This window comes from Symphalangus syndactylus, chromosome 23, assembly GCF_028878055.3.
Source record: "Symphalangus syndactylus isolate Jambi chromosome 23, NHGRI_mSymSyn1-v2.1_pri, whole genome shotgun sequence".
Taxonomy (NCBI): Eukaryota; Metazoa; Chordata; class Mammalia; order Primates; family Hylobatidae; genus Symphalangus; species Symphalangus syndactylus.
This window is the reverse complement of record NC_072445.2, coordinates 19,831,715-19,857,916: the sequence shown is the minus strand read 5'-3', so window position 1 is coordinate 19,857,916 and position 26,202 is coordinate 19,831,715. Positions and strand designations below refer to the sequence as shown.

At 39.8% G+C, this 26,202-nt stretch overlaps 1 protein-coding gene and 1 non-coding gene across 10 annotated transcripts in view; one reads left to right on the top strand and one right to left on the bottom strand.

Moving 5' to 3' along the window:
* CLIC5 (chloride intracellular channel 5) overlaps window positions 1-26,202 on the top strand; it is a 229,525-nt gene that overhangs the window by 86,740 nt on the left and 116,583 nt on the right. The window contains exon 1 of one of the 9 annotated variants that reach the window (XM_055264851.2): window positions 21,364-21,888. The exons of 7 other annotated variants lie outside the window; for them this stretch is intronic. In XM_055264851.2, coding sequence (XP_055120826.1) covers window positions 21,826-21,888 — 63 coding nt within the window. In that variant the 5' untranslated portion in view covers window positions 21,364-21,825. Of the gene's footprint in view, window positions 1-21,363; window positions 21,889-26,202 lie in introns of those variants that run through there. One more of the 9 variants, XM_055264853.2, reaches the window with a different exon arrangement.
* LOC129473925 (U6 spliceosomal RNA) lies at window positions 18,637-18,742 on the bottom strand. Its single transcript, XR_008654435.2, has one exon. It is a non-coding gene; the product is annotated as a U6 spliceosomal RNA (small nuclear RNA).

The following is a 26,202-nucleotide window of genomic DNA, read 5'->3' as shown; positions in this document are numbered from 1 at the left end:
CAAGTGCAGTCATTCCAGGGAATAAATATGATTTGAGGTGGTTATTTTTATCAAGGTATTTTCCTTTTTTATTAGTCAAAAAGCCTCAACTGGAGCAAGGAACCCTTTGTAAAACTTCAAGCCACAACAGATGGCATCTTCCAAGGAAAGAACCTTTGAAGCATTCACAGGTGACTACCACAGAGACCCTCATGGGTGACTACTGTGCTAATGGCTGCTTTTGAACTTGGGCAGCTCCGCAGGTAGATACCAGACACTATTTTGCTCCCAGCATTGTAGTTGTTCCTTTTCTCCCACAAGCATATGGAAGCAGGCAATGCATCTTATCCAACTTCGCCTACCCCACAACACACAGCAGAGGACATTGCACACAGCAGGCTGACTGGCATCCGATGAATCTGTGAACCGAAGGGTGGGCTGTCCCTCCTTTTAAGAATGCAATGATAAACTCTGCTGCCCTCTGCAAGTTAGATACAGAGAGCTCCTTGCCATACGTCAGTGTAGTGCACCACTTCCCTCCTCATTTTTCACACTGGTGAATGGAGACATAGCACAGTGCGTGAGCTGCCCTCAGGAAGTAAATGAAGCACAAGTGAAGGGATATTCCTTTCTTCCCATCTCCACAGTTCAGATTTTGTGTGTGTGTGTTGCCTGAACTGTACTCCGAAGTGGCTCCTAAACTTAGCTTCTTCTAACTGCTACAATTACCCTCTGACTTTGAAACAACTTTCTCCACCTCAATATAAAAAGTGAACCTAGTACATTAGGAGTTTGCCTTATTTGATTTGGCATCACAAAAGTTCCAAAATAAGTTGAACTGTTATACTTCCACCACCTCCAGCCTTTCTCTGTCTCACCACCAGCCCTATCATTTTTCCTATACTTTGCAGGTATTTGAGAACATGGTGGATGAGCAAATGAAGACATTAACCTGGTTTCACAATCTAGTTCCCTTCTGTGTAATTATAGGCCAGCTTCTTAAAACTTCTAATCCTCACTTTTCTCATCTACAAAATAAGAAAAGGTAGTACATGCTTTATAAGGCTATAGCAAAGAGTAAATGAACCAATGTATACAAAGTACCTAGCACAGTACATGGTACACAGAGTGTGCTCAATAACTGTACACCATTATCAGCACCGTTAATAGTCTCATCATCACTGTTGCATCTAGTAACTGCAACCAACTCTGTTGGTGCTAATGACGCAAAGTCATTAGGAGTGATTTATGGGTGGGCTATGTAGAGTCAGAAGGTAAAAATCCCTGCAAATTATACACTTCTGAAATATATCTCTGTTTTTCAGTCAGCAACCTTGCTCCTTGGAAACAAAATCACGTAAGCAAGAGAGAATGTGCACCCAGAAGCAAGTGTCTTGGCCCTCCCACTTGGTGGACGTTGTGTTTTACCTGTTGAGGGAGGCATGTAGTAGAGCACAGAAGGTCTGGGTGTCTGAGGTCTGGACTCTAGCTTTGTCTCTTGCCAATGGTTAGCAGGGTGACCCTGACTAAGTGCCCCATCTCTCTGAGGTTCTGCATCCTCACCTGGCAAACAGGAACCGAGACTCGATACTCCATGTCGTCTTGGGCTCGGGTACACGTAGTCCATGTTTTGTTTAAACACATAGTCTGTGTTTTGTTGCTGATGTGTCTACTTCCCTCGTTTTTTGTTCTTTTCATTGTCTCATTGAGAGGGCAAGGCAAGGATGAAAACAAACAGGAAAACAGCACCCTCTAGGGTTTTTCAGAGGCATGACTGTACTGAGGATGTGTGACGTGCTGGAGTATGAAGGACGCCTGGCTAAACACCCTGAGTGGCCTGGGTGCCTCCCAAGGCCTTCCTGCCCCGCCTCCTAGGTGGGCCATTCAGTGTTGTTTCTATCTTGAAGAGAATTTAAATAAATTTATTTTGAAAAAAGAAAAAACTACCCAAAACAAAAACAATAAAACCTACAGAACTTGGGGAAATTATTGAAAAAAAAAATTAAGTTCAACTTCATAAGCCATTTTCTATTTCAAAGATAAGTTTGTTATTGAATGCAGAAATACAGCCTTTTTAATGCTTTCACTGAAATAGTTAAGAAACTGTTCAGAATATTTAAGCAAGGCAAACTAGCATTTTATTAGTTCAATATTTTAATTTTAAAAAAGAGTGGTTTTGGAAGTCCATTTTAGTTTGGTTTTGGGTTTATTATTCTCCTTCCTGACATGAGACAAAAATCAATAAAAGAGAACATTATTCTCTCCTAGAAAACAGAGTCACAGCAAGTCAAAAATCACGTGGTCTAATATTCCCATTATATAAATAATGAAACTGGTAGTCCAGTGCCTTTGTCTCTAATTGAGAGCTTCTAGTGCTTTTTGGTGGAGTAGACATAATAGTGATGGCAGGGAGAAGACTCAGTACAAAACATTATAAACATTAACTTTATTATTAACAAATAATAATAAACATTAACTCTGTGTCAGGCACTCTGCCATATCTTACCTAGAGCCCCTCATTTAATCTTTGCAACCACCCAACAAGTTAGTTGCTATTGTTACTCCCATTTTACAGTTGATGAAATGTAAGCACAGAGAAGTTAGGTAACTGCTCTAAAATTCAAAACTTATCAATACTAGGGGCTTTAGGTATACAACCACAAACCTAACTCACATTCAGATGAGCAGACATGTAATTAAATTGATACCACTGGGCTTTTTCTGACCTCTAATTTTTTGGTTTTGAAACAACAACCAAAAAAACCCTGTTTTCTTTTGAAACTTCTTCCTAAGCATTGTGAGGATAAAGTGAGGAACGAAGAACTGGGATGAGCAATAAAAGGTAGGCTGTAAACAGACTCTAAGGAAAGGAGTGGGGAGGTGGCCTGTCTCAATATTAGTTAGTTAGGAGCCAGTTATTTGGACTGAGGTATAGTTTGCAATTCAACCACGACCCTGCATGAGTTAATGAGACCATTAATTATTTACAAAAGCATAATGATAGTAATGGTGTTGGTTTTTCTTGCATGCAATGCAAGGTATAGCAGTTAAACTTATTTTGGAAATATAAAGAAAAAGCTTAATTAATATGAAACCTTTATTAAACTCTATGCTCCTGCAATTATATTTTCTTCTGTTATTTGGTAAAAGCACACAAATGCACACTCTCTGAACACATAGCTTTGTGTATTCTAACACAGTTTTTCATATGCATATTTCCTCATATTTCACTTTCAATAGCTACATAATATTATTCCACCATCTTGATGTATCAACATTTCCTTAGTTATTTCCCTATTGCTGAGGCTTTTATATTGTTCCCAGTTATAAATAACACTGCTATACTATTTACAGACCATTTTTAATTTGGGGGATATTTTTTATGTATGTTCCCAAGAGCTTAACTTCTGTGTCAAAGTGTGCAACATATCATATCTTTTGGTAGATTGTTTTCTAGAAAGACTAACAAATCGCAAGACCAATAACATTGCATTTGTAGTATTCCATTTTTCTGATTTATCCATTACAACTGCCACAACTGCTATTTATAATTTCAGCTTTTTAAAAAAAACCCACAGTACTATCACCATTGCCCCCAGCACCACAACCACTACCATCACCATCTCCTTCATCAACACAAGAAACACCAACACCATTACTATCATCAGCTACCATCAACATCAACATCACTACCAACAACATCGTCATCCACCGCCACCATCATCACCTTCACGAACACCACCACCACCCCACCATCAGCATCATCACCTTTATCAATGCAACCTCTACCACATCACCATCATCATTTACCACCATCACCATCATCAAGCCCACTCCCACTACTTTCACCAGCACCACTACTTTCACCACCACCACTATTACTATGTTCCGCTACCATTACCACCACCTGTACTACTATCTATACCACCACCAAGCCTCATCCACCATCATCCCCATCACCTCCACCAATGCCATCACCATGATCAGCCATTATCACCATTATTAACACTACGAGCAACAAATCAAATACTACCAATAGTGTTGCGTTCAACAACACCACCAATAAACAACATTGTCGTCACATGCTACCGTCACCATCATTTTCACCACCACCATTACCAGCACTAGTACCATCATCATTATCTTCCACCACCACTATTGCTGCCTACCATTAACGGAAACATTCGATATGTGCCAGATACTGTACTGAATGGTTTACTTACATTAATCATTTTATCCTCACACTAATCCTTTAAGTATAATAAGTGCATGCTACTGATTAGAAAATGGATGCTAAGAGGTTGGGACCCTGAATCAAAGACACAGCTAAAAGGTGGCAAGGCAGGATCCATATCTACATCTATCTGATTCCAAACCTCATTGTCTGAATTGCCAGGGTTTACAGTTACTTAACTGATATGCTGGGTTGTTTTAAAGGTTTTTTTGTTTACATCTCTTTAGTTGCTATTGAGACTGAACATTTTTCCATGTGCTGATTTATTGTCTTCATTTCCTTATGTGTATGCCCTCCATTTATTTCCTATGATCTCATTTTGAAGAAAAGCTGAATATTGACCTTAAATAATTAGATGAATTCTCTGTTCATTTCTTAAAAGTAGAGCTTCCTCTTTAACATTTATAACATACACTTTTTTAACTTCCTTACAATCCCTTTTGTTTTTTATTCCAACATATCTGTTTTATTACTAATTATATCTTAGCAAATCAGAAATGTTTTTTCTTCTTTAATTGAAAATAATATGCTTATTTTATTCTGGTTTTCTTTTTATGTTTATTTTATGCTTGTGTTTATTTTGCTTTGACCAAAATTTATTATAATATATAATATGAGGAATGAATCCAATGCTGTCTCTGCACCATGACCTGATTGTCCTCTATATTAAATAGTGATCACTTCTTGCCTTTGTATATCTGGTTTTTTTAATGTAGTAAGTTCTTACTATGATCAAAATTTACTTTGGAAATATCTATTGTCTCCCCCCATCTTTTTCCTGCTTTTAACTGAATATCATGATGTTTTGGTAATTGTCACATATTTTAAAATCCAGAAGGTAAATACCAATCCCTTTAGAAAAAATAAATTTAGTATATTTTGCCTCTTGTTATTCTGGAAGAATCTTAAAATCAGTGTTTCAGATTTTATAGAATATATTATGGAGGTTTTAATTATTATTGTAAGAACAGAGAGTTTTGTTTTCTTCAGAATATTTGGCTTTCTATGCATGAACGACTTATAATTCTTCATTTATACATAGTATTCTTTTATTCCAATAAGACTATATCCTTTTAAAATAAGTTTCTTATTGTGAGCTAAATTCTTATGTACGCATTTATTGATATTCTTATCTCCATAGTACATAGCTATTACATCATCATAAGTTATTCATCACCTTAGTATCAGGATACAAGTAATTTTAGTGAATTTATCTTTTCCCAACTCATCTGCTTTTGCTATAACTACAACATCTAGGAAGATAAATAGTTCAGATGCTGTAGCAATTTTCTCTGTTACGTGAAAACAATATCTAAATTAGTATAAACTAGGAAATCTTCTGAAAGCCATAATGTTTTGGAAAGGCATGTCCCCAGATGAACCAATCTGGGAAAGAGAGTGCTAGAGAGAATCTCCAGACACGTGCGTTTTCATTAATGTAGATTAAGTCTGGCTGAGCCCGCTAGAACTGACTGAATTTTTCTAAAACTGTGACATGAAGTGGGGTTTTTATGCCAGTAAACTTCCCTTTCTTTAAGGTCTCTCCTTTTCTTTTTCACTCTGATTTCCATTGTTCAAGGCTCTTACATGTTGACTTTAGCAGAGTAACAGTGAAGAATGGTGTAAGCTGGAAAATCATCCAAGAAGGAGGGCCTCTGGGAAGTTAACCTAATATAGGCCTTGGTTTTCCCCGTTCTCCCAAGGACAGAGCACAACTAATGGGATCGTGGGGCATGAGGACCCACCTGGGTGGGAAGCATCTCTCTGAAAGGCAGGGCCATTCAGTCTGAAGCCTAGATTTTGTAGTTAGAGTTCAACATCCATTCATTTATACAACAAATATTATTGAGCCATGCAGTCTACTAACTGACTGGACAAAACATCTATCTGTGCTTCATTTGTTTTTCATCTATGAAAGTAAAGGGAGGAAAAAATGAAGGCATAGGATCAAGTGAGCTCCTGGGTCCCTTCTACTTGAGAATTAGTATATCTAATACTGAAGAATAGCCACCAGAGGGACTGGGCCAATGAGCTCTACCAGATAATAAACCAGTATTGGTGAGTCCTGTGAATACAAAAAGTCCCACTGAGGCCAATCCCAGGCTCTATCTGAAGGCCCAGGTCTCATCCTCTTTCCCTGAGGCTCATTGTCACTTGCCTAATCTTCTCAATATAATTGTATTATCTTCCACCCTCACAGCAAAATGTCTTTTGGTGAATCCCTACCTGTAACCAAATACGAATCCTTCCTGTCATTCTCTAGTTATTCAGCCCCCTTGTACCTTCAGTTAGCCAGCAATTACCACTTCCCTGGTGCACACCCAAGATAGGTAAGGAATGAATGTCATCCTTGGGCAAATCATTTAACTCTCCAATTCATGGTTTCCTTATCAATGAATAGTGCTACTGATACTTAATTGGAATTATTGTCTTCAGCATTAAATGACACCTGATTCAAAATAGGGTGCCCAACACATCAAAAAATTTTACCCATATTATCTTACTTCATACCCAAATAATTCTGTAAGATAATTAGGACAGGTGATATTGCCATCATCTTGGGGCAAAAGGAAATCAGGAAGTTTAAGTGACATGTATCAAGTTTCAAGGTAACTTGTTTCAGCAAACCAAGGAAGCTCTCTGACATTGGTGCCATTCTTTAGGTGGTCCATTCACTTATTTATTTATTCATTCCTTTGTTCTTCCATTAATTTATTACTGAGCACAGCCTATTGGCCCCGTCTCTCAGCCCTTTCCACCCAACAATACAACTGAAGCAATCTGCTCCTTCAAGCTGACTGAGCATGCCATTCAGTGGATAAATTGTGACAAAAGATTGTAATTTTGATTTTGGAACCACATCAAGGTTTGGACGCACATATACAAAATAACTCTTTAGCATGTTGTAAGTAAAGGGGGAAAAATGAATAATCATTCACCGGCCAGAATGACGGTGATGTCCTTCTTATGATGTCCTTCTTATGATGAAGGTCCTTGGATATGCATGATGGAAGCAAAAGAAATGACACATGGCATCTGTATGAAAAATATGAACACCTTTGGTTGAATATGGGTTGTTAAACTAAGGATGAAAAAAATGGGGGAAGGTATTTTTTTTCTTGCTTGTTCTTCTGGAAGAATCTCAAAATTAGTGTTTCAACTTTTATAAACTATACTATGGAGACTTTAATTATCTTATTTTAAATTTTTAAGTAAGGAGATAGAGAATTTGGAGGGCAGCGATTCTTTTTTTTTTTTTTCTTTAAGATGGAGTCTCGCTCTGTCGCCCAGGCTGGAGTGCAGTGGCGTGATCTCGGCTCACTGCAAGCTCCGCCTTCCGGGTTCGCTCCATTCTCCTGCCTCAGACTCCCGAGTAGCTGGGACTACAGGCACCCACCACCATGCTCAGCTAATTTTTTTGTATTTTTAGTAGAGACGGGGTTTCACCATGTTAGCCAGGATGGTCACGATCTCCTGACCTCGTGATCCGCCCACCTCGGCCTCCCAAAGTGCTGGGATTACAGGCGAGAGCCACCGCGCCCGGCTGGGCAGTGTTTCTTAAGAACAAGACTTCCCTTATTATTTTCGAAACAAACTATCACAATTCTCATACTACAAAACATGTAAAGTATGGAAACTACGAACCCTTAGGAATCTACCAGCAAAACATTTGATATTATAAAATGCCACTGAATTCACTCAATAGCTATTCATTATTCCACAAGTACTGAGCACATTTCCAGCACTATGTATACACACTGTGAAGAAATATAAAGAATGTAAGGTGTGGTCCTATTCTCAAAGACATTGCAGTCTAGGTGGGGAGACAAGACAAGAATGAAAGGAAAACTAATAATAAAACACAATTTGAGATTAAGGAAAAAGGGTAAAATAAATAAACTGCCAAATAATAAATAGTTGTCAAATGAAACAATAGGAGCGATCCTGAGTTTGAAAAATCATTAAGAGAAGGCCTCCTAGCAAGGTGGGATTTGAGCATTTGAGCCCAAGTAAGGTGCAGGGGAGGCTCTTTGGGTGGGGAGGAGTCATTAAAAACCAACTCTGGGCTGGGCATGCTTGCTCACGCCTGTAATCCCAGCACTTTGGGAGGCCAAGGCCGGCAGAGCACAAGGTGAAGAGATTGAGACCATCCTGGCCAACATGGTGAAACCCCATCTCTACTAAAAATACAAAAAAATTAGCTGGGTGTGGTGGCACGCACCTGTAGTCCCAGCTACTCAGGAGGCTGAGGCAGGAGAATCACTTGAACCCAAGAGGCAGAGGTTGCAGTGAGCCGAGATCGCACCACTGCACTCCAGCCTGGTGACAGAGCAAGAATCCATCTAAAAAAAAAAAAGAAAAGAAAAAAGAAAACACCAACTCTGGCTGCAACACAGCCCTGGGTCTGCTCAGTGTCCCTGTCAAACTATTGTCCTTTAGAGTAAGTTGAGCAATTGTACAAATCATTAATTACTCAGCCCAAATGACCAAAGTGAGAGCCCAGAGGAGATGCAGACTGTGGGCAGGTTTGATGTGAGTCTCTATTAGATTTTCAGACACTATTCTGCAAGATTGAATATCCAGAGGCAAACAAACCAAAACAATAGTAGAGATGGAGGCAGTGATAGGGAAGTTCAGGCAGAGTTATGTGTTTAAAAGGCATTGAGGCATCAGACAATAGCCAGGTAGTCATTAAACAATACATTTGTTTAAACAATACACCCTGAAACAAATGACTCACCTTGTTATTTAGTCAAAAAGCTATTCACTGAAAGAAAAATAGTTTCTGCTCTCTTAGCTTCTTTTTTCTTCCTCTAATATTATTCAGTGGTTGGAAATTTCTGCTATCTTCTAAGAAAGACAATATAAAATAGTGGCTATACAGAGGCAGGAAGCCTGAGTTCCTGGCCTGGTTTTGCCATTGATACTTTGAAACTTGAGACATGTCACTTAAACTTCCCGATGTCCTTTTTCCCCAAGATGATGGCAATATCACCTATCCTAGTTATCTTACTGAATTATTTGGATATGAAGTAAGATAATATGGGTAAAACTTTTTAATGTGTCAGGCACTTATTTTGAATCAGGTGCCATTTAATGCTGAGGACAATAATTCCAATTAAGTATTAGTAGCTCTATTTATAGATAAGGAAACTATGATTTGGAGAAGTGACTTGCCCAAGGCCATGCAGCTATTACAACCCAATTTCTCTGAACCTTAGTAGTCACCCTTCTCTTTAATGCCCAAATGACATAGTTTGAGTCCGTGCCCTACATGCCTGCTCCAGCCTCTGTCAGCTGGAGGTTCCTTTTGCTATAAGAAGTTTTGAGATATGGAGTTGAAAGAGCACAGTGCTTGAGCTGGGATGTTGCCAGTCTGTGTCAAGCTTACACGGAACTGTCCAATGAAGCTAAGGCAGAAAGAGATGGGCTGAGGGGATTTGACAGAATGCTCAAAGCTTAAGCTGCCAGTGACTATGAGTAAGGCAGAGCTTAGGTCAGCAGTTTGACTCTTTCCACCTTAATGTTGGGAGGCTTCATGAAGGGCATTAAGTCTTGTGTCCATTGATGCAGTGACTTTGCGCTGCGTTAATGGGGGATAAACGACTGAGTCTATATTCTGCTTTATTCATCCTGGGACTTAATTTTATCAGAGAGAAAAAATAACAATGATTCCGTTTATGAGGTGACAAAAGAGCAAGGTAAAAAAGAATTAATTTCAATGTACTGGAGTGAACTTCAATGCAATTTTTTTAAAGAAGCATAAAATCACTTAGCTAAAATATCAGCCTTTGGGAGAGGTTTCTCCCATCCTCCACAAGTCCTGGCCTTCTGTAGTTGCAGCCAATGAGCAAAACCAAGTGTGAGGAATTTTGAGATAAAAAATTTATATTGCAAGGGTGTCTTAGAATAACGTTTATCTTTTATACGCAGGAGTGCATTGCAAACTTTTGCAAAGTGCATCTAATTGAAGAAATTATGAATAATTACAGAGAAATACAAAAATTGTTTCTTCTAGTGAGTTTCTGCAAACTCAACATATATTCAGTGGAGCCATCATTATTGGTTATGCTGGAACTCTTTCACTGAATGAAAACTTCTGGGCAGATTTTCTCCAAAGATGTATTGAAACTACAAAGGTTGAATAATATAATTACATAGGAAAAGGTGAGAATGTGATCCCACAATGTAGACCCCATAGGGATATAATGGGGGAATTCAAGCTTGAACTTCAGCTCCTCCAGCATAAAATGCTTTGTCCCAACTAAGGGCCATCATACATGCTGTTCCCGTCTCTCTTCCCTTCAGTCTTCAGATGAACAGCTCCTTTTCATCTTTCAGGTCTGGGCTTAAATGTCATCACTTCAGAGAGGCCTTCCCAGTGGACCTCTGGTTGGGAGGCTTCCTCACCCCCTTCACTGTGATTCTCTACCCAGATTTCTTTGTTAGCTTTGATCATAATTTAATATTGTACATCTATTTGTTTGCTTATGTGTTTGTTCTGTCTCCCACAATGGATTGCAAGACCCATCAGGCACAGGATGTTCACAACTGTTTTATTCCCTAAGGTATATTCAATGTCTCTCAGAGCACCTGAGATATAAATAGGTGGTCAGTAGATAAATTCGTGTGAAAATGATAATTATGGCAATTGCCATCTCATTTGTGAGGCAGTTGGTGCTATCTCATCTTCTGGTTATCTCATCTTCTGGTTATTCAAACTTAGACAAGGAGCATCTTTTCTCAATACTGTTAGCTTTATTTCAATTGTATTTTCCTAAAAGCAAATTGTGTCTACTTAGCTGGAAATAGGGTGAGGGGTGGGAGCACCCCACATGCATTTTGAGCACTATGATCTCCTTGTGAGCAAGGCCGGGTCTTACTCATAAATTTATCCCCAGCATTGAGTACAACATCTGGTACAGAACAGCTGCCCAGGAAGTGTTTGTTGAATTTAATGAAATTGAGATATTTGAAGAACTTTCTGCCTTCTCCTTGGAAGAAGGAAATTGAAGCAATTAAAATAATGCTCTCTGATTTTCTGTCAACCAAGTTTTATGGGGGTAGGAGTAATCTTCCTTGCAGATCATAAAAGATTGCACAGTTGAGTAAAGTATACGACAAAAACAGAATCAAAGCTACCTCCCTGAATATAGATTAAAGAGAAGTACTTATTATAGTGCTATAGAAATGAATTTTCTCTGTGTCTGCCTCACTATGACCAGAAAATGTTTTATTCTAGTTCTTTGAGATTCTAAATTGGAGAGCGATGCATATACAAGGATGTATATGGAAAGAGAAAAAAGCTTAAATACAGACATGTTCCTAGAATTCTACAGGGGGACTTGGCTTCCCCCACCTTTAGGATAGATTCTTCTTAAAAAAAATAATAATAATTCAGGCTAGACCAATGCTGTTCATCTCCAAAAAAGCACTTGTAATTTTCTCAATAGTATTTTATGTCTTTCAGGAAATAATTTCTTATGTTGCTCAAAGAGCTCATGCCATGCCAGGAAGAAACAGTGAAATAAAGATGAAGGCTATATCAGTCCGTTCTCATACTGCTATAAAGAGATACCTGAGACTGGGTAATTTATAAAGAAAAGAAGTTCAATTGACTCACCATTCCACATGTCTGGGAGGCCTCAGGAAACTTACAATCATGGCAGAAGGCAGAGGGAAAGCAAAGCATGTCTTACTTGGTGGGAGGAGTGAGAGAGAACAAAGGGGGAAGTGCCACAGACTTTTAAACCATCGGATCTCATGGGAACTCACTATCATGAGAACAGCAAAGGGGAAATCCGTCCTCATGATCCAATCACCTCCCACCAGGTCTCTCCCCTGACACGTGGTGATTACAATTCGACATGAGATTTGGGTGGGGACACAGGGCCAAACCATGTTAAAGGCCATCCAGCATTCCATTCTTTACCTGGGAGCATTTCTTTTTTTGAATGATTCAGCAGCTGATCTTCAGCCTTCATTTCCAGGCTGGGCCTTTACCATTTTTATTTCTTTGGTTTACTATTCACTTAAACACATTGGTAATAAAATCATACTAGCTAGTGCTTTTTTATTGAGGTCATTATAAGCAGATACTTGGGACTCTAACAACCTGGGATTCAAATCCCCAGCTCTAGCGCTTTCTAGCTCACTCACTAATTTGTATATATCAGCTCCTTCATCTGCAAAATGAGGTAACAATAGTAGCTCCCGCATACTGAGGTCTGCAGTGAGGGATTAAGTGAGATGTTGCCTCTGAAATTCTTTGCTCAGTGACTCCCTTATACACATTTGGGGAAAAATAACTCTTTTGTTCTTTGTTTATGGGTCAGTCACTGTGTTGGGTGCATTATACATATTTATAAATAATATTAATCAAACTACACAAATTTCAGGGAAAGTATATTTATCTTTGTCTTACAGATAAAGGAACTGAAGCTCCGAGAGATTGAAAACCAGATTAGAGGGCTAGAAAGTCTTGAATTCAGAATTTCTGGATCTCAGTCTAGTGCTCTTTTTATTATACTATAAGACATTCTCTTTTGAAAAAAATCAATTAATGGAGACATTGTTTATTATTTTTTAACTTTTATTCTGTACCATGTATGATCACCTTAAAGCTACACATATAGCCTTTCTCTGGAATTCTGTCAATTCCTGAACATATTTTTACTTTTGTATCTTAGCTTAGGAGACTTGTGTTTTTATGAGGATTTGGAACTTTAATACTTTTTATTCACCTCAGGATTGGCCTCACTCTTAAAGTGCATCACTGTGTTGATGCCTCATGTCCACCTTCTAATAGTCATGAGGTCTTTTTTTCTATCATATAGACCACCTCTTGCCTACAGCCCTCTATACAGATTCTAACTGATTTAAGTATAAATAAATATCCAGTTGCAAACATTAGAAAACTCAATTCAAGATTGTCTGAGCCAAAAAAGAATTTTACTAACCATTAGGATAGGAAAATCTAGTGGTATCAAGTTTCAGGCACTAAGACATCCAAGTCAGAACTTGGGCTTCCTCTCTATATATCTTGGCTCTTGTTTTCTCTCTGTTGGCTTTACTCTCAGACAGGTTCTGTCTTAGTGGTGGTAGGATAGTTCAAAGAGCTCTAGGATCATACCCTAGTCTGTTTATAAGTCCAGCAGAAGTAAAAATGGTCTTCTAAATTTCTGAGAAAAAGTCCTAGAATTGAATCTCACTGGATCCCCGTTGATCATGTGCCCATTTTGAACCAATCACTGTGTCTAGAGATTGCAGTGCTCTGACTGGCCAACATGAGTCACCTGACCATCCTTAAGGCTTTACTTCAACCTGAGGTACTGTGAATGGAGGAAGGTAGATCCCCAAGGAAACTGGGTAACTCAAGGCAAATGGAATCTAGTTGTCTAAGATTATAACAACTGTTTATTTGTATTTTCAGAACTTTAATTTGTGTGATCATGGGTGTTTGCTCAATTCCCTCAAAATATTCCACATTCTACTCCCACCAATGTAACTGCTGGCTTCCTATTCCCCATGACCCTCACCTTGCTTTTCCCCCAACCCTTGCTCTCGTTAATGCTATTCCCTTTTTTGAGTTATTAAAGACCATTACTGGTCAATTAGCAAGATGGGCTGTTCACCAAAAGCAAATCAGATGTGTAGGTCAGAGTAATACTAGGTGACAGTTGTGGGTGGATTTTTTTTTTTTGGAATTTTGTTACATGTGTTTATCTTAGACTCTGTCCAAGGTTTTTAAAAAGTATTTGTGTAATAGTTGTATTTTTAAGGTGATCTTGCCAGAGCTAAAGTAGAAGCTTGGCCATTAAGTGAGGACAATCACCAGAGCAGTAAATCCTGCCAAAAATGCATGGTGATGCAACAGAAGATGACCTCAGATCACTTTTCTCCTGCCCTTTGGCTCCCATAACTTCCATTTCCTAGGGCTGGGTATTTTTTAATTTTTGTGTGCCATCTCTTGGGCCCTATGTTTCCTTTTTCATTTCATCCGTGGATGTGTCTTAGTTTAAGCAGAGTAAAGGAGAACTCCAGAATCCCTAACCCTAGCCATTTCTTATCCAAGACTAGTCATTTACTTATCCCACCAATTCAGTAAGCAATTTCTAAATATCTAGTAGCATCCCAACCTCCTCCAACCACATCCTGTGGTTAATAATATGGGCTTTAGCAATGGAGGGAGTCCCAGCTCTGTTGTTCATAACTATCCACATGACCTTGGATACATTACTTACCCTTTTTAAGTTTTTGCTTCTTTATTTGTGAAATGGGATGAGTAACACTACCTCATAGGGTTATTATAGAAATGAAGTGAGCTAATAAGGACTTCAGAGCTCCCAACACATGGTGAGCTCTAAGCAAACGTTAACTATTATTATTATGATGTAACTCTTTCATATGTTTCAGTTCAAATTAGAATCTTTATAAAAACTCCACACTGTAATGTCCATTTCACTGGTGGAAGGTCAAAATCCCAGATGAAGGAGACTGCAAATGGAAGTGCTGGTAATTCATTCATTGATTGATTCCATCAACAATTATTTTTTGAGCATGTGCACTATATAGGGCATATTAGCCTGTTTGTAAGTATATAGCAAGAGACCATTATATCCTGTGGGTCTTGCAAAAGAAACACAAAATTGGATTCCTGTCCTTAAGAAGCTTCCGCTCCAGTTGAAAAGCCGTAACTTAATCCCAGAAGGAATAATACAGGAACTAAGACTGCTCATCATCAGAAGGTGTTATGCACACTGTATGTTCTCAGGGGGTTCTAAAATGAGTATGAGCAGTGTCTGGCACATAGTAGACACCCCCAAAACACTGGTTGAAGGAATGAGTAATGAGTGAATCAGTGGGATGAGTGATGGTTGTTGACAAGGACTCTTGACTTCAGTCCAGCTCACTCCCAGGCCTCTGCCTTTGCTAAGTACCAATAGACAGACTGCAGTGAGAGCCAAGATCATTGATCATGTTAGCCATACCCAAGGACACCTTAGGTTATAAAGAAATAGAACTAGCAACTCACCTCAATCCCCCTCATAGCCCAATCTGTGACCTCATGAAGGTGTGATCCCTCTAGGACTCACCTCCCTTCGTCTACACCCACTTGGTCCTCCCACAAAGATATAATGTCTTTCTGAAGCTGTCATCAAAATCTTCCTGCTTAAACCTCAAGTCCTTGAGATTGTCTGGGAGATCTCCTGCAGAGAATATAAGTTGTTTAATTCCCGTGGAAATAGCTGCTACTCTGGGTATAGTGAGTGGGCTCAACTGAATACTCCTAGGTAAACAAAAGCTGGAACTTGTGACTAATAATGTGATTGCACTCCAGTAGTGGGTAGGGCAAGCATTTTCTGAAAAATCTCCCCATAAGCATCATCATTATTTTACAGTACATGTCATTTCATAACACACACACAAACACATGGTCTAAATATGTTTATTTTGTTTTGTTTGTTATTTCAATGAAAGTTTGTTTTATTTTATTGATCAGCTTAATAGCTTAATTAGAAGCACTGCATCTCATAAAATAGAAATCTCTTTTACATTTCTGAAATTAATGGTAAGATGAGGTCTGATGTTACAGATTTGAAGCAAAGACTGTGTGGGAAGTGGGTATGGCAATAGAACCTGATGGCTTTACCTTTTTGGAAATTATTTAAGCATTTTGATCATTTTTTAAATTTGCATACAGAAAATGTGTAGTTCTGTATATTTTAACACATACAGAAATGTGTGTAACCAATGACACAAACAGGATGCAAAGTAGTTCTATCAGCTGAAAGCTGCCCCTTTGTAATCAAACCCTCCTCTATCCCAGTCCCTGGCAGCCACTGATCTTCTCTCCATCCCTGTAATATTTTTATTTTCCAGAATGACATGTAAATGAAACCATACAGTAAGTAACCTTTTGAGACTGCTTTTCTTTTTCACTTAGTATGGGGCATTTGAGATTTACCTGTGTTGTGCACCAATTAATAGTTCATTCATTTTTATCGCTAAGTGATATACCGTTGCATAAATGTTATCACTTTTTTTTGTTCATTTACCCATTGAGGAACATTTGGGGATGCTTCCAGTTTGGGGCAATTATGAATAATACTTTTGTAAAAACAATTTATGTACCAAGGTTTTATGCAAACATAAGTTTTCATTTCTCTTGGATAATACCCAGAAGATGGTCCATATAGTAAGTGTACGTATGACTTTATATGAAAATGCCAAACTGCTGTCCAGAATGACTGCACAATTTTGCATTCCTACCATCAATGTATGAGAGTTCCAGTTGCTCTGCATTCTTGCTCACACATGGGGTTATCATGAATGCACATTTTAACCATTCTAATAGGTATATTGTGGTATCTCTTAATTTGCCTTGCCCTACTGAAGAATGTTGAGCATATTTTCATGTGTTTGCCATTGTTAAGTCTTCTAGGGTAAAGTGTCTGCTCAGATATTTTGCCTATTTTTTTAGCTGGGGTTTTTTTTTTTTTTTTTTTTGAGTTGTAAAAATTCTTTACAAATCCTGGATACAAGTCCTTTGCTTCCTCCTCTTCTCATTACTGGAAGAGATTGTATGGAATTGGTGTTATTCTTTCTAAAATGTTTAGTAAAATTCATTAATGAAGGTATCTGGGGCTGTAGTTTTCTTTTCTTGGAGGGCTTTCAACTATGAATTTAATATGTTTAATAAATATAGGACTATTCAGGTTATCTACTTCTCATTGAGTGAATTTTATTGGTCTGTGTCTTTTATCCATTTTATCTAAATGGTCTAATTTATGTTCAGAGAGTTGCTTGTAGTACTCCCTTATCCTTTTGTATCTGTGAAGTTCATAGTTGATATCCCATCTTTCATATCTAACATTGATAATGTATCTTCTCTCTCTAGTTTTTTGGTAAATCTAGTGAGAAATTTATCAACTTTATTGATCTTTTATAAAAACTAGCCTCTAGTATTATTGATTTTCTCTATTTTTTTATTTTTCTTCAATTTCATTAATTTCTGTTTTTATATTTATTATTTTATTATTTTTGCTTGCTTTGGTTTTAGCTGGCTATTCTTTTTTCTAGTTTCATAAGGTGGAAGCTTAGATTATAGATTTAAGAACTTTATTATTTTCTAAAATAAGTGTTTTATGTATAAATTTTCTACTAAGTACTGCTTTAGCTGCATCCCACAAATTTTGATATGTTGTATGTTCATTTGAATTCAATTCAAAATATTTTTTAATAATCCTTGAGACTTCCTTGTTGATCAATGAATTTCTTAAAGTGTGTTGCTTAATTTCCAAATAACTGGAAGTGTTTTGGATATCTTTCTGGATATTAATCTAATTGATTCCATTATGGTCAGAGAACATACTTTGTATAATTTCATTATCTTAAATGTAATGAAGTTTGTTCTGTGACCCAGAATGTGATCTGTTTTGGTGAATGTTCCATATATACCTGAAAATAGTGTATATTATGTTGTTGTTTGGGTGGGATATTCCATAAATGTTTACAAGGTCAAGGTTATTGATAGTGTTGTTTAGGTCTTCTATATTCTATATTCTTATGGCTTTTTTGTCTACTTGTGCTATAAATTACTAAGAGAGGAGAATTGAAGTCTCTAACTATAATTCTGTATTTCTCTTTCTCCTTTCAGTTCTACCAGCTATTGTTTCATCAATATTGAAGCTCTGTTATTAAGTATATACGCATTTAAGGTTGTTACATTTTCTTGGTGAGCTGGCTCTTTTATTATTATTATTATGTAATGTCTCTATTCCTGATAATTTCCTTTTTCTGAAGTCTATTTTGTCTAATAGACTTACATTAATATATGTTTATATATTATTAATAATTATATTAATTTAGAGGCTAGCTTTCTTTTGATTACTGTTTGCATGGCAGGGGCTTTCCCATCCTTTTACTTTTAATTTATCAATAACATTGTGTTTGAAGTGAATTCTGTAACAGCATATAGTTGGGTCTTCTTGTTGCTTTGTTATCCAATCCAACAGTCTTCAGCTTTTAATTTATGTGTTTCGACCATTTATATTTAGCTTAAATATTAATATGGTTATATTTAGGTGTACCATTTTATTATCAGTTTTCTATTCTCTTCCTCTTTTCTGCCTTTTAGATCATTTGAATATTTCTTGTCATTCCGTTTTAGCTTATCTGTTGGCGTTTTTGCTATATTTTTGTTTTATAACTCATATAGCTCTTTCTTTAGGGATTACAATACACATACCTAGGTTTTCTCAGGCTACTTAGAGTTTACTATATCAAGTAAAGTATAGAAACCTTACAACTGTATAAATTCCTTGCCCTTTACCCTTTATGCTGCAGTGGTCATATTATTGAATCTAAATATATTAAAAATGCTATCAGATATGTTATAGTTTTCACTTTCAACAGTCATACAAAAATATGAATGTTACACAGATTTGTGTGTCACCCTTTCAATGGGGCCATGCCAATCTTCTTTGTGTGGTTTCCATTTTAGAATATGTGCTGCCAAGTGAGCACTAAATATGTTTTTAAAGTACTTTCCTGGTAAAAATTTATTCAAAACTTGCACCACATTTGTGAAACTATGGGCTGGAATTAGACATATAGTGTTTTTCTCCAGACAAAGCTAGAATTGTCTCTAACCAATTATTCTTTAACATTAAAGGGTACAAAATAAAGTCCTTTTATCTTGAGCTAAGGCATAATATGAAATTGAAAATGGAAAATATGCACAGAAATAGTTTATGACCAAAAAGAATTTTTTTTCCAGCATTAAGCTTTATAATATCAAAACTATAAGTTATCTGCAGGGATGTCCAAATGGGAGATAATTCCTGTATAATGTTATTGAAAGGGATCTGTCCAATTTTACAATAGCAGTAGATATTTGGAGAAGATAAAATGAAAGTTAACTCTGATAGGTTTGGGATTAAGGAAAGAGAAGTCATACCACACATTGTTTAGATCATAGCCAAGGAAATGATCGGAAATACGTGTGACACATTTTTCATTAAAACAAAAAAACAAAAAACCAAAACCCTCAAAGACATTTTATGCATATAATTTTATTTGCTACTGTCACATTGCCATTAAGAATATTGCCTACACTTCAATGCAGGGATGTTTTGAGTCTGTGCATCATGAAGCGAAGGCACCATTTTCCCTCTGCAACCTTGGTCCTTCCCTAAAGTATGTAGTCATTGGCTCAGAATGTACAACTGTGAAGGTGACTGTTTCTCTAAAGGCTTTGGTGGTGAAAGCCTGAAGCCAGGCAGGAGGAAAGCAATTAAACATCACCTTGATTAAGTTATAATGTACCAAGAGGGTTGCACATTGGGCTTGGTGACTGCTTTCTTCAGGAAGGAGGAATTTGCACCAAAAGTCTGTGGGGAAACAGCCTGCCATAAAGGGTAGTGAGGACATCTTTCCCTTTTCTTTGCCTATCAGATGCCTGACCTTTCAGGAAGTTTCAGCTAAAGTGCCTTTTGCTCCATGAAGCCTATTCCTCTCCTCACCCCAACCACGGTGAATACTATCTTTACGTGACACCTTGTATAGCTCCTTCATCTTCCCAATTCATGTGGCAGCCTTAGTTTTCCTTTCATATAACTATTATTCTGAAAGGGATTTTGATCTCTGTTAAGACCGTTAAAACTATGCCTTTGTTTCCTCAAAGTGACTTCCATAGTGTGCACTAAGAAAAGCAGTTTGTAGAGCAGTTGAGAGGACAGGCTCAAGTCTGTCTGGGTTTAAATCCTGACCTCACCATTTCCTAGCTGAATGACTAGGGATAAGTTACTTAAATACCTCATGTCTCAGTTTCCCCACTTGTAAAATTGGGATCATTATACATTTGTAAATATTATACAAGTTCAGACATGTAAAGTGCTCAACATTTTTGCCTAGCACATAAGTATTATGTATTTTTTATTAGGCGATGAATTTTTTAATAAAGCTATGAAACAAATACATGTTTTTAGTAAGGAAAGACAGAGCACAAACAGGATTAATTAAAGAGAAGGCAAAGAAGACAAAGAGAATTCCACCAGACTCTGGTGCAAAAGATTCAATAATTATTTTTTAAAGAAATGAAGGGTGGGAATGTCTGTTGGTATAACCACTTTAGAAAACCTATGGCAGTGTTTACACAAGGAGAGCATTCTTATACACTACAACTCAGCAAGTCCACTCCTAAGTATATATCCAAGAGAAAAGTGTCTGTGAATCCAACCAAAAGATGTTTGACAGAGAGAATATTCGCGACAGAGTAGTCATGATAGTCAACTGCACAAATGTCCATCGACGGAAGAATGAATAAAAAAGTGTGTCTGTGAAAATGGATGATACACAACTACACATAGCACAATGGATGAATCTCACAAACATAGTAATGAACGAAAGAAGCCAGACACCAACATTCCAGGCAAAGATCCTATGCTGTTACAAGCCAGAATAATGGTTACCCTGGGACAGGGAAGAAGGGAGAAAAGATGTAGAGAGTAGAGAGCAGGAGCTTCTAGGGCTGTCGCTAACATTTTATTCTTCATCTGGCGCTGCTTACATGGGTGAGTTGGATTGTGAAAATTCATTGAGGCATACACCTAAGATATGTGCATCTTTTCTGTGTTTGCATCCTACTTCACCAAAACAACCAGAAGAGAACAAGAATGAAGCAAGATCAGAAAATAAAGAAGAAATAGAAAGAGAATGAAAGAAGGGAGAAGAAAAACAAACCCAGAAGGCTGAAGGGCATGGATCTTTCCCTAAGCCGCACCTGACCGGGTTGACTCACCCCTCTGCCCCAGGCGCCACCCTTGCCCTGCCCCTCCCCAGCACCCTACTCTCCTTTTGCTCAGCCCAAGGATGGCAAATGCCCCTTTTGGTGGGGGTTCTGAGCATCGCTAAGACAGGAAGGGCTTTCCAAGTGGGTAACGCTGGTAGTGGAGTAACTCGGAGGAGCTGACGCTTTATTAAAGAAACAGAAGACTTGAGAGCCATCTCCTCTCTCTCTTCCCCTTCCCTTTTCCCCTTCCTCTTCCCCTTCCCCTTCTCCTCGACTCTTTCTCCCTCCCCCTTATTATCCGCCCTCAGGACATCCTCTTGGCCTTGGTGGCTTTGCCGGGGCCAGCTCTGTCTCCGCCTCCTGCCCTGCGGGGTCTTGGGGCGGGGGGCCGTGGCCCGGCCCAGGCCCGAGCTCCCGGGGTGTCCCCGCCGCGTCCCCGCCCGGCTGACCCCGCCCTGCAGCCGCCGGCTATTTTGGGCGCGTTGGCGGCGGCGGGATCGCTGACAGTCGCGGATCCTGTGACACCTCCGGGCAGCCCGGCACTTGTTGCTCCCAGGACCTGTTGTCATCCCCTTCACCCGGCTTTCCCCGTGGCCCCCGCCTTCTCCCGGCTTCGCTCCTTTTCATGTGAGCACCTGGGACACTGATTTCTCAGACCCCGCTGCTCGGGCGGTAGAATAGATGGTTTTGTGAAAAATTAAACACCGCCCTGAAGAGGAGCCCCCGCTGGGCAGCGGCAAGAGCGCAGAGTGCTGGCCCGGGCGCTGCAGAGGTGGCGCCTCCCCGGCCCGGGACGGTAGCCCCGGGCACCAACGGCATGACAGACTCGGCGACAGCTAACGGGGACGACAGGGACCCCGAGATCGAGCTCTTCGTGAAGGTAGGTCGGGCTCCAGGCTGCCGCCGCACCTGCCGCGCCTCCCGCCGGACTCACGCACCAGGGCTTGGGGTGCGCTGGACTCCGGACCCTCTCAGGAGGGTGGCGCGGAGCCCTGCGCTCCCCCGTGGCCTTTCCGCGGGCCCAGCGCTCCGCTGCGAGGCTCCTGGGCGGAATGGAGGAAGGCAGGTTCCGGCAGGTGGCCGTCTTCTCGGAGAGTTGATCCGCAGTTTGTCAACCCCCGCCCCCGCCTCTGCTGTCACCGCTGCGAGTCCGAGGCCAGAGCCCTGCCCGGGCGCGATTCGGGCTGGTCCTGAAAGACGTCTCCAGGTGTCCGGATGCGGCAGAAACCTGGCTGGACCCCTGAACCTTTCCTCTAAAACAGGAGGAGGGGGAGGGATGGGAGAGAAACGTTATTGACACAATGATCTTTGGCAAAGCGAAAATGACAGTTCTTAAAATTCTCTTTCTCTCTTTCGCTCAGAGATCCTACAATAAAAGCCAAGGAGACAAAAGTGTTTTCTTGCTTGGTGACTTGCAAAGCAGAGAACAAGCACTCCATTCTCCGACGTTATTATTTTTGTCATAATCATGATTTTTCAAGGCAGTATCAAGGAAATGTTAGGCGTTTGGTAGTAGGGAGAGCCTCCCGTTCAACCTGATACAGACAGGGATGAAGGAGCACAGTGCAAATTAAATGAAGTCACCTTGCTCCCTGGATAGAAACTGCCTAATGTCAGAGCTGCTGTACTTTATTTGCAACCTGTAGGAGGAAGGATGGAGGCGAGGCTGCGGCGGCGTTTCCCGGTCCACCGGTGTAAGGAGAAAGAAACATTTGATCAGCCCTTGGTGCCGACGCTGCAGAACTAGGGAAACCTGAGGCTGCGGGAGAATAGCCTCCAGGGCTGAGCAGAAACAGTCGCCAGGACTTGGGGGAGGGGAAGTCGGGGACTGCCTGGGCGCCCAGACCTTTCACAAAGGGGGAAAACTCTCCCAGTGCAAAGTTTCCCTAGAAATAAGCAGATCGCTGAGAAGGGAAGAGTCACTGGTGCCTGTCAGGGGCCTCCTGGCAGAATTTAAAAGGCATAAATATTCCCTGGAATTGGGAAAATGTTATTTTGCCCAAAAGATCCTTCTCTACAAGCTAATTAAATAGATGTTTGCAAAAAGTATGAGATCTACATAAACCTTGATAACAATCCGTGATCTTTGGTACTTTGACTCTTAAAATGTGACTTACTTTACACTTGGTACTTGATCTGTCTCCGTTGTCCCAGCCTACCACAAAGGTTTGTTAAATTTCTTCTGCTGGGTTTTACATTCTTTGTGTTTATTTTCCAAACTTACACCTGATATTTGGTGACACTTGCTTTCTTCAGCCTGTTCTCTTCCCACTGTGGCACCTGTGCGCTCCTTTGGTTTCTGGCACTCCCCCCACCCCCACCCCAGGTAGGATTTCCAGGTCCTTTGGCAGACCCAGGTAATAAAGGAGGTCATTTCTCATTTGATGCTGGGTAGTGTTGGACCTTAGGGCAGCAAGGGGGTGTTCTGAACCCCAGCAGCCAGGCCTGGGGCCTACGGGTGAATAGGGAGAGCTTTAACAAAGCGATGAGTCTTGCCGCTCTCCTTGAAGAAAGCAATTCTAGGACTTACTCAGATTCCCTGAGAGTAGGTAGTTTCAAGGTGTCAAGTTCCTGAAAGATATTTGAAACACAAATTGGTTCTTTAGAACCAAAGGAGCCCTTTGCCCCACTCCTAGGTGCGGAGACTGATTCTACCTGCATCTTTGGAATTTTCTTGTTGGCAGTGTTGGAGAGTCTCTCCATTTATATAAAAACCTTACTGCACAATTTGCAGCATTCCCCAAAGAATTCTAAAATGACTGTGTTGTCATTTGTTTTTTCCCTAAAGGAAATCAATGAGAGCCAGGCAGGCCTTCATGGCTAGCTCAATACCCAGATTGATGGGGAGATCAAAACATCAAAACATCAGGTATGAAAGTTATTTTGACCCCTCCCTCAACCCCATCTTTTTGAGCTTCAGGTTAGCAGTTCTCATTTACAAGTAAATGGGACAAGTAAAGGCTAGAAATATTGTGAAATAAAGATGCTGGCCAGGCCTTACTTGAACTGTGTCATTTGAGGGAAGCGATGTCTTTGTTGACAGAATCACGCTTTTCCAAAGTTTGGAGTTTCTCTGAGGTACATGCTTCCCCATAAAAAGAAAGGCCTTCTTGTTGATGGTGTCAGGTAACTGAAGCTTTTTCTGCAGAGCAGGGAGAGTTGGTTTCTATGAAGACTTCCAAGAAGGATGGGTCCCACCCAGTTATAGTCATGACTTGGTCATTTTCAACACCCCCTTGGATGGACCTCCCAACCTCTTGTTTCCACTGGGTGTACCACTCTAAATCACAGTCATCCAGTGAGTTTCACAAGGACATGTAATTTTAATTGTCTCCCATGTCAATTGATAGTCATTATCTGTTACTACTACTGCTGATAATGAAAATGATAAGAAGACGGAAAGATTGCAGCATATTAGGACATAAGTATGTTCAAATACCTTATCTCATTTGATCCTCAGCAACTTTATAAGGCTTGACTCACTCATGTGAAAGATAAAGAAAACAAATAAACTGGATTCACAAGGACCTTATGAGACTCGCTGTCAGAGCACTTGATGAGCTGCAGTTTGCTCTTCTTGTAACAGCCCAGGGAACTAAGAATGATGATTCCTCCTGTTTTGTTGAACAATACATGTGCTCACAGAAAGTAGGTAAAATGCCCAAAGGTAGATAGCAGATAGCATTCAGATCCAGTCCTCAAATCCAGCAGTTTAGACTTTGAATTTGTTGCTCTTTTCCAAACACCTATATGTCAGGCCTGGTACCTTATTTTGCCAAGTTAGGCTTTCAAGTGCCATCATGATGACATTTATTTATGGTATTAATCCATTCTAATGTGTTCATAGAATGCTTCCAAGGAGACTAACCCATTTCTGCTATGCACTCCAAGTCTTTCCCTTTCGGGGAACATTCTAACAGTGACTTTTAAGAGATTATTTCCCCACATTTTTAGTTTCTACAATAAGAAATGTTAGATCACGTCAAGTCTGATTCTAATGTCCCATAATACCTGTGGATGGGGCAGGGATTTGGAGACACAGTACCTGAGTTCAAGTCTTGCCTCTGCCTCTAATTAGCTAAATGATCCTGAACAAATTATTTAACTTTCAGGATCCTCACTGGCCCCCTCTTAAAACAAGAGCATGGTTATAAATAAGGAGACCATATAATTTATTGTCCAAACCTAGACACTTTTGAGAGTGAAAGGGGATGATATCAATAATTAGGCTGGAACCACAGGTATAACCCAGGATAGTTTGGGAGCAAATCAGGACATGTGGTCACTCTGGTTATGAAAATACTGTCATTGTAGATTTGCTGTGAGGATTCCATGGGAGAATATAGGTGAAAACACTTTGTAAATTGAAAATTCCTGTAAACACATTGACTTGGATGTTATGAGTCCCATGGCAGACTGAACCTTTCTGGACCTGCACGTCCCTGATTTGCCTTGGGGAACAAAGGCCTGGCTCCTTCCTCACTTGCAGGGATATTTTGAGAGTAAATGAGATCATATGTAGCTTGGACTTTGATCATAAGAGGAGGACAACAAGCTAGAGATAATGGCAGTGAGTGTGGTTTATTGAAAGAAATAGAGCAAGGAAGTGAAAGCAAAACAGAAAGCAATGTGAAAAGACAAACACAGGATGTGCTGTGTAGGTTAGATCAAGGCATTCCACCCATTTGCATTGCTTCCTCCACTCCCAGTCTCACCCCTGGACCCCAGAAGTGACTAATGATACAGACAAACTCGCCACAAATGTCTCTTGAGCCAGGAACTGAGGTTTCAACAGAAACCAGTGGTTCTCAGCCTTCACTACCTATTCAAACCATTGAGAGAGATTTTAAAACTTCTGATGGCAGTTTGCTCCCCAAGCCGATTACATCAGTGTGTCTGTGGGTGGGACCCTGAAACAATATTTTCATATCCACTCTCAGGTGACTCCAGTGTGCAGCCCTGGTGGAGAGCCACTGAGTCATAATCAGAGGCAGGGCCAATAGCAGGCAGCTTCTGCCACCGCTGACATAGGTGGCCTTGCTAATGCCAATTAAATGTCCAGAACTTCTAACAGCCTCAGGGCATCATTGTCAGAAGTGTTGTTGATGGAAAGCTTGCATCCAATCGGTGCCCAGTTAACAGATGCTGACGAACTATTAAGCCCTATCCACAGGACTCCAGAACAATCGTGTAT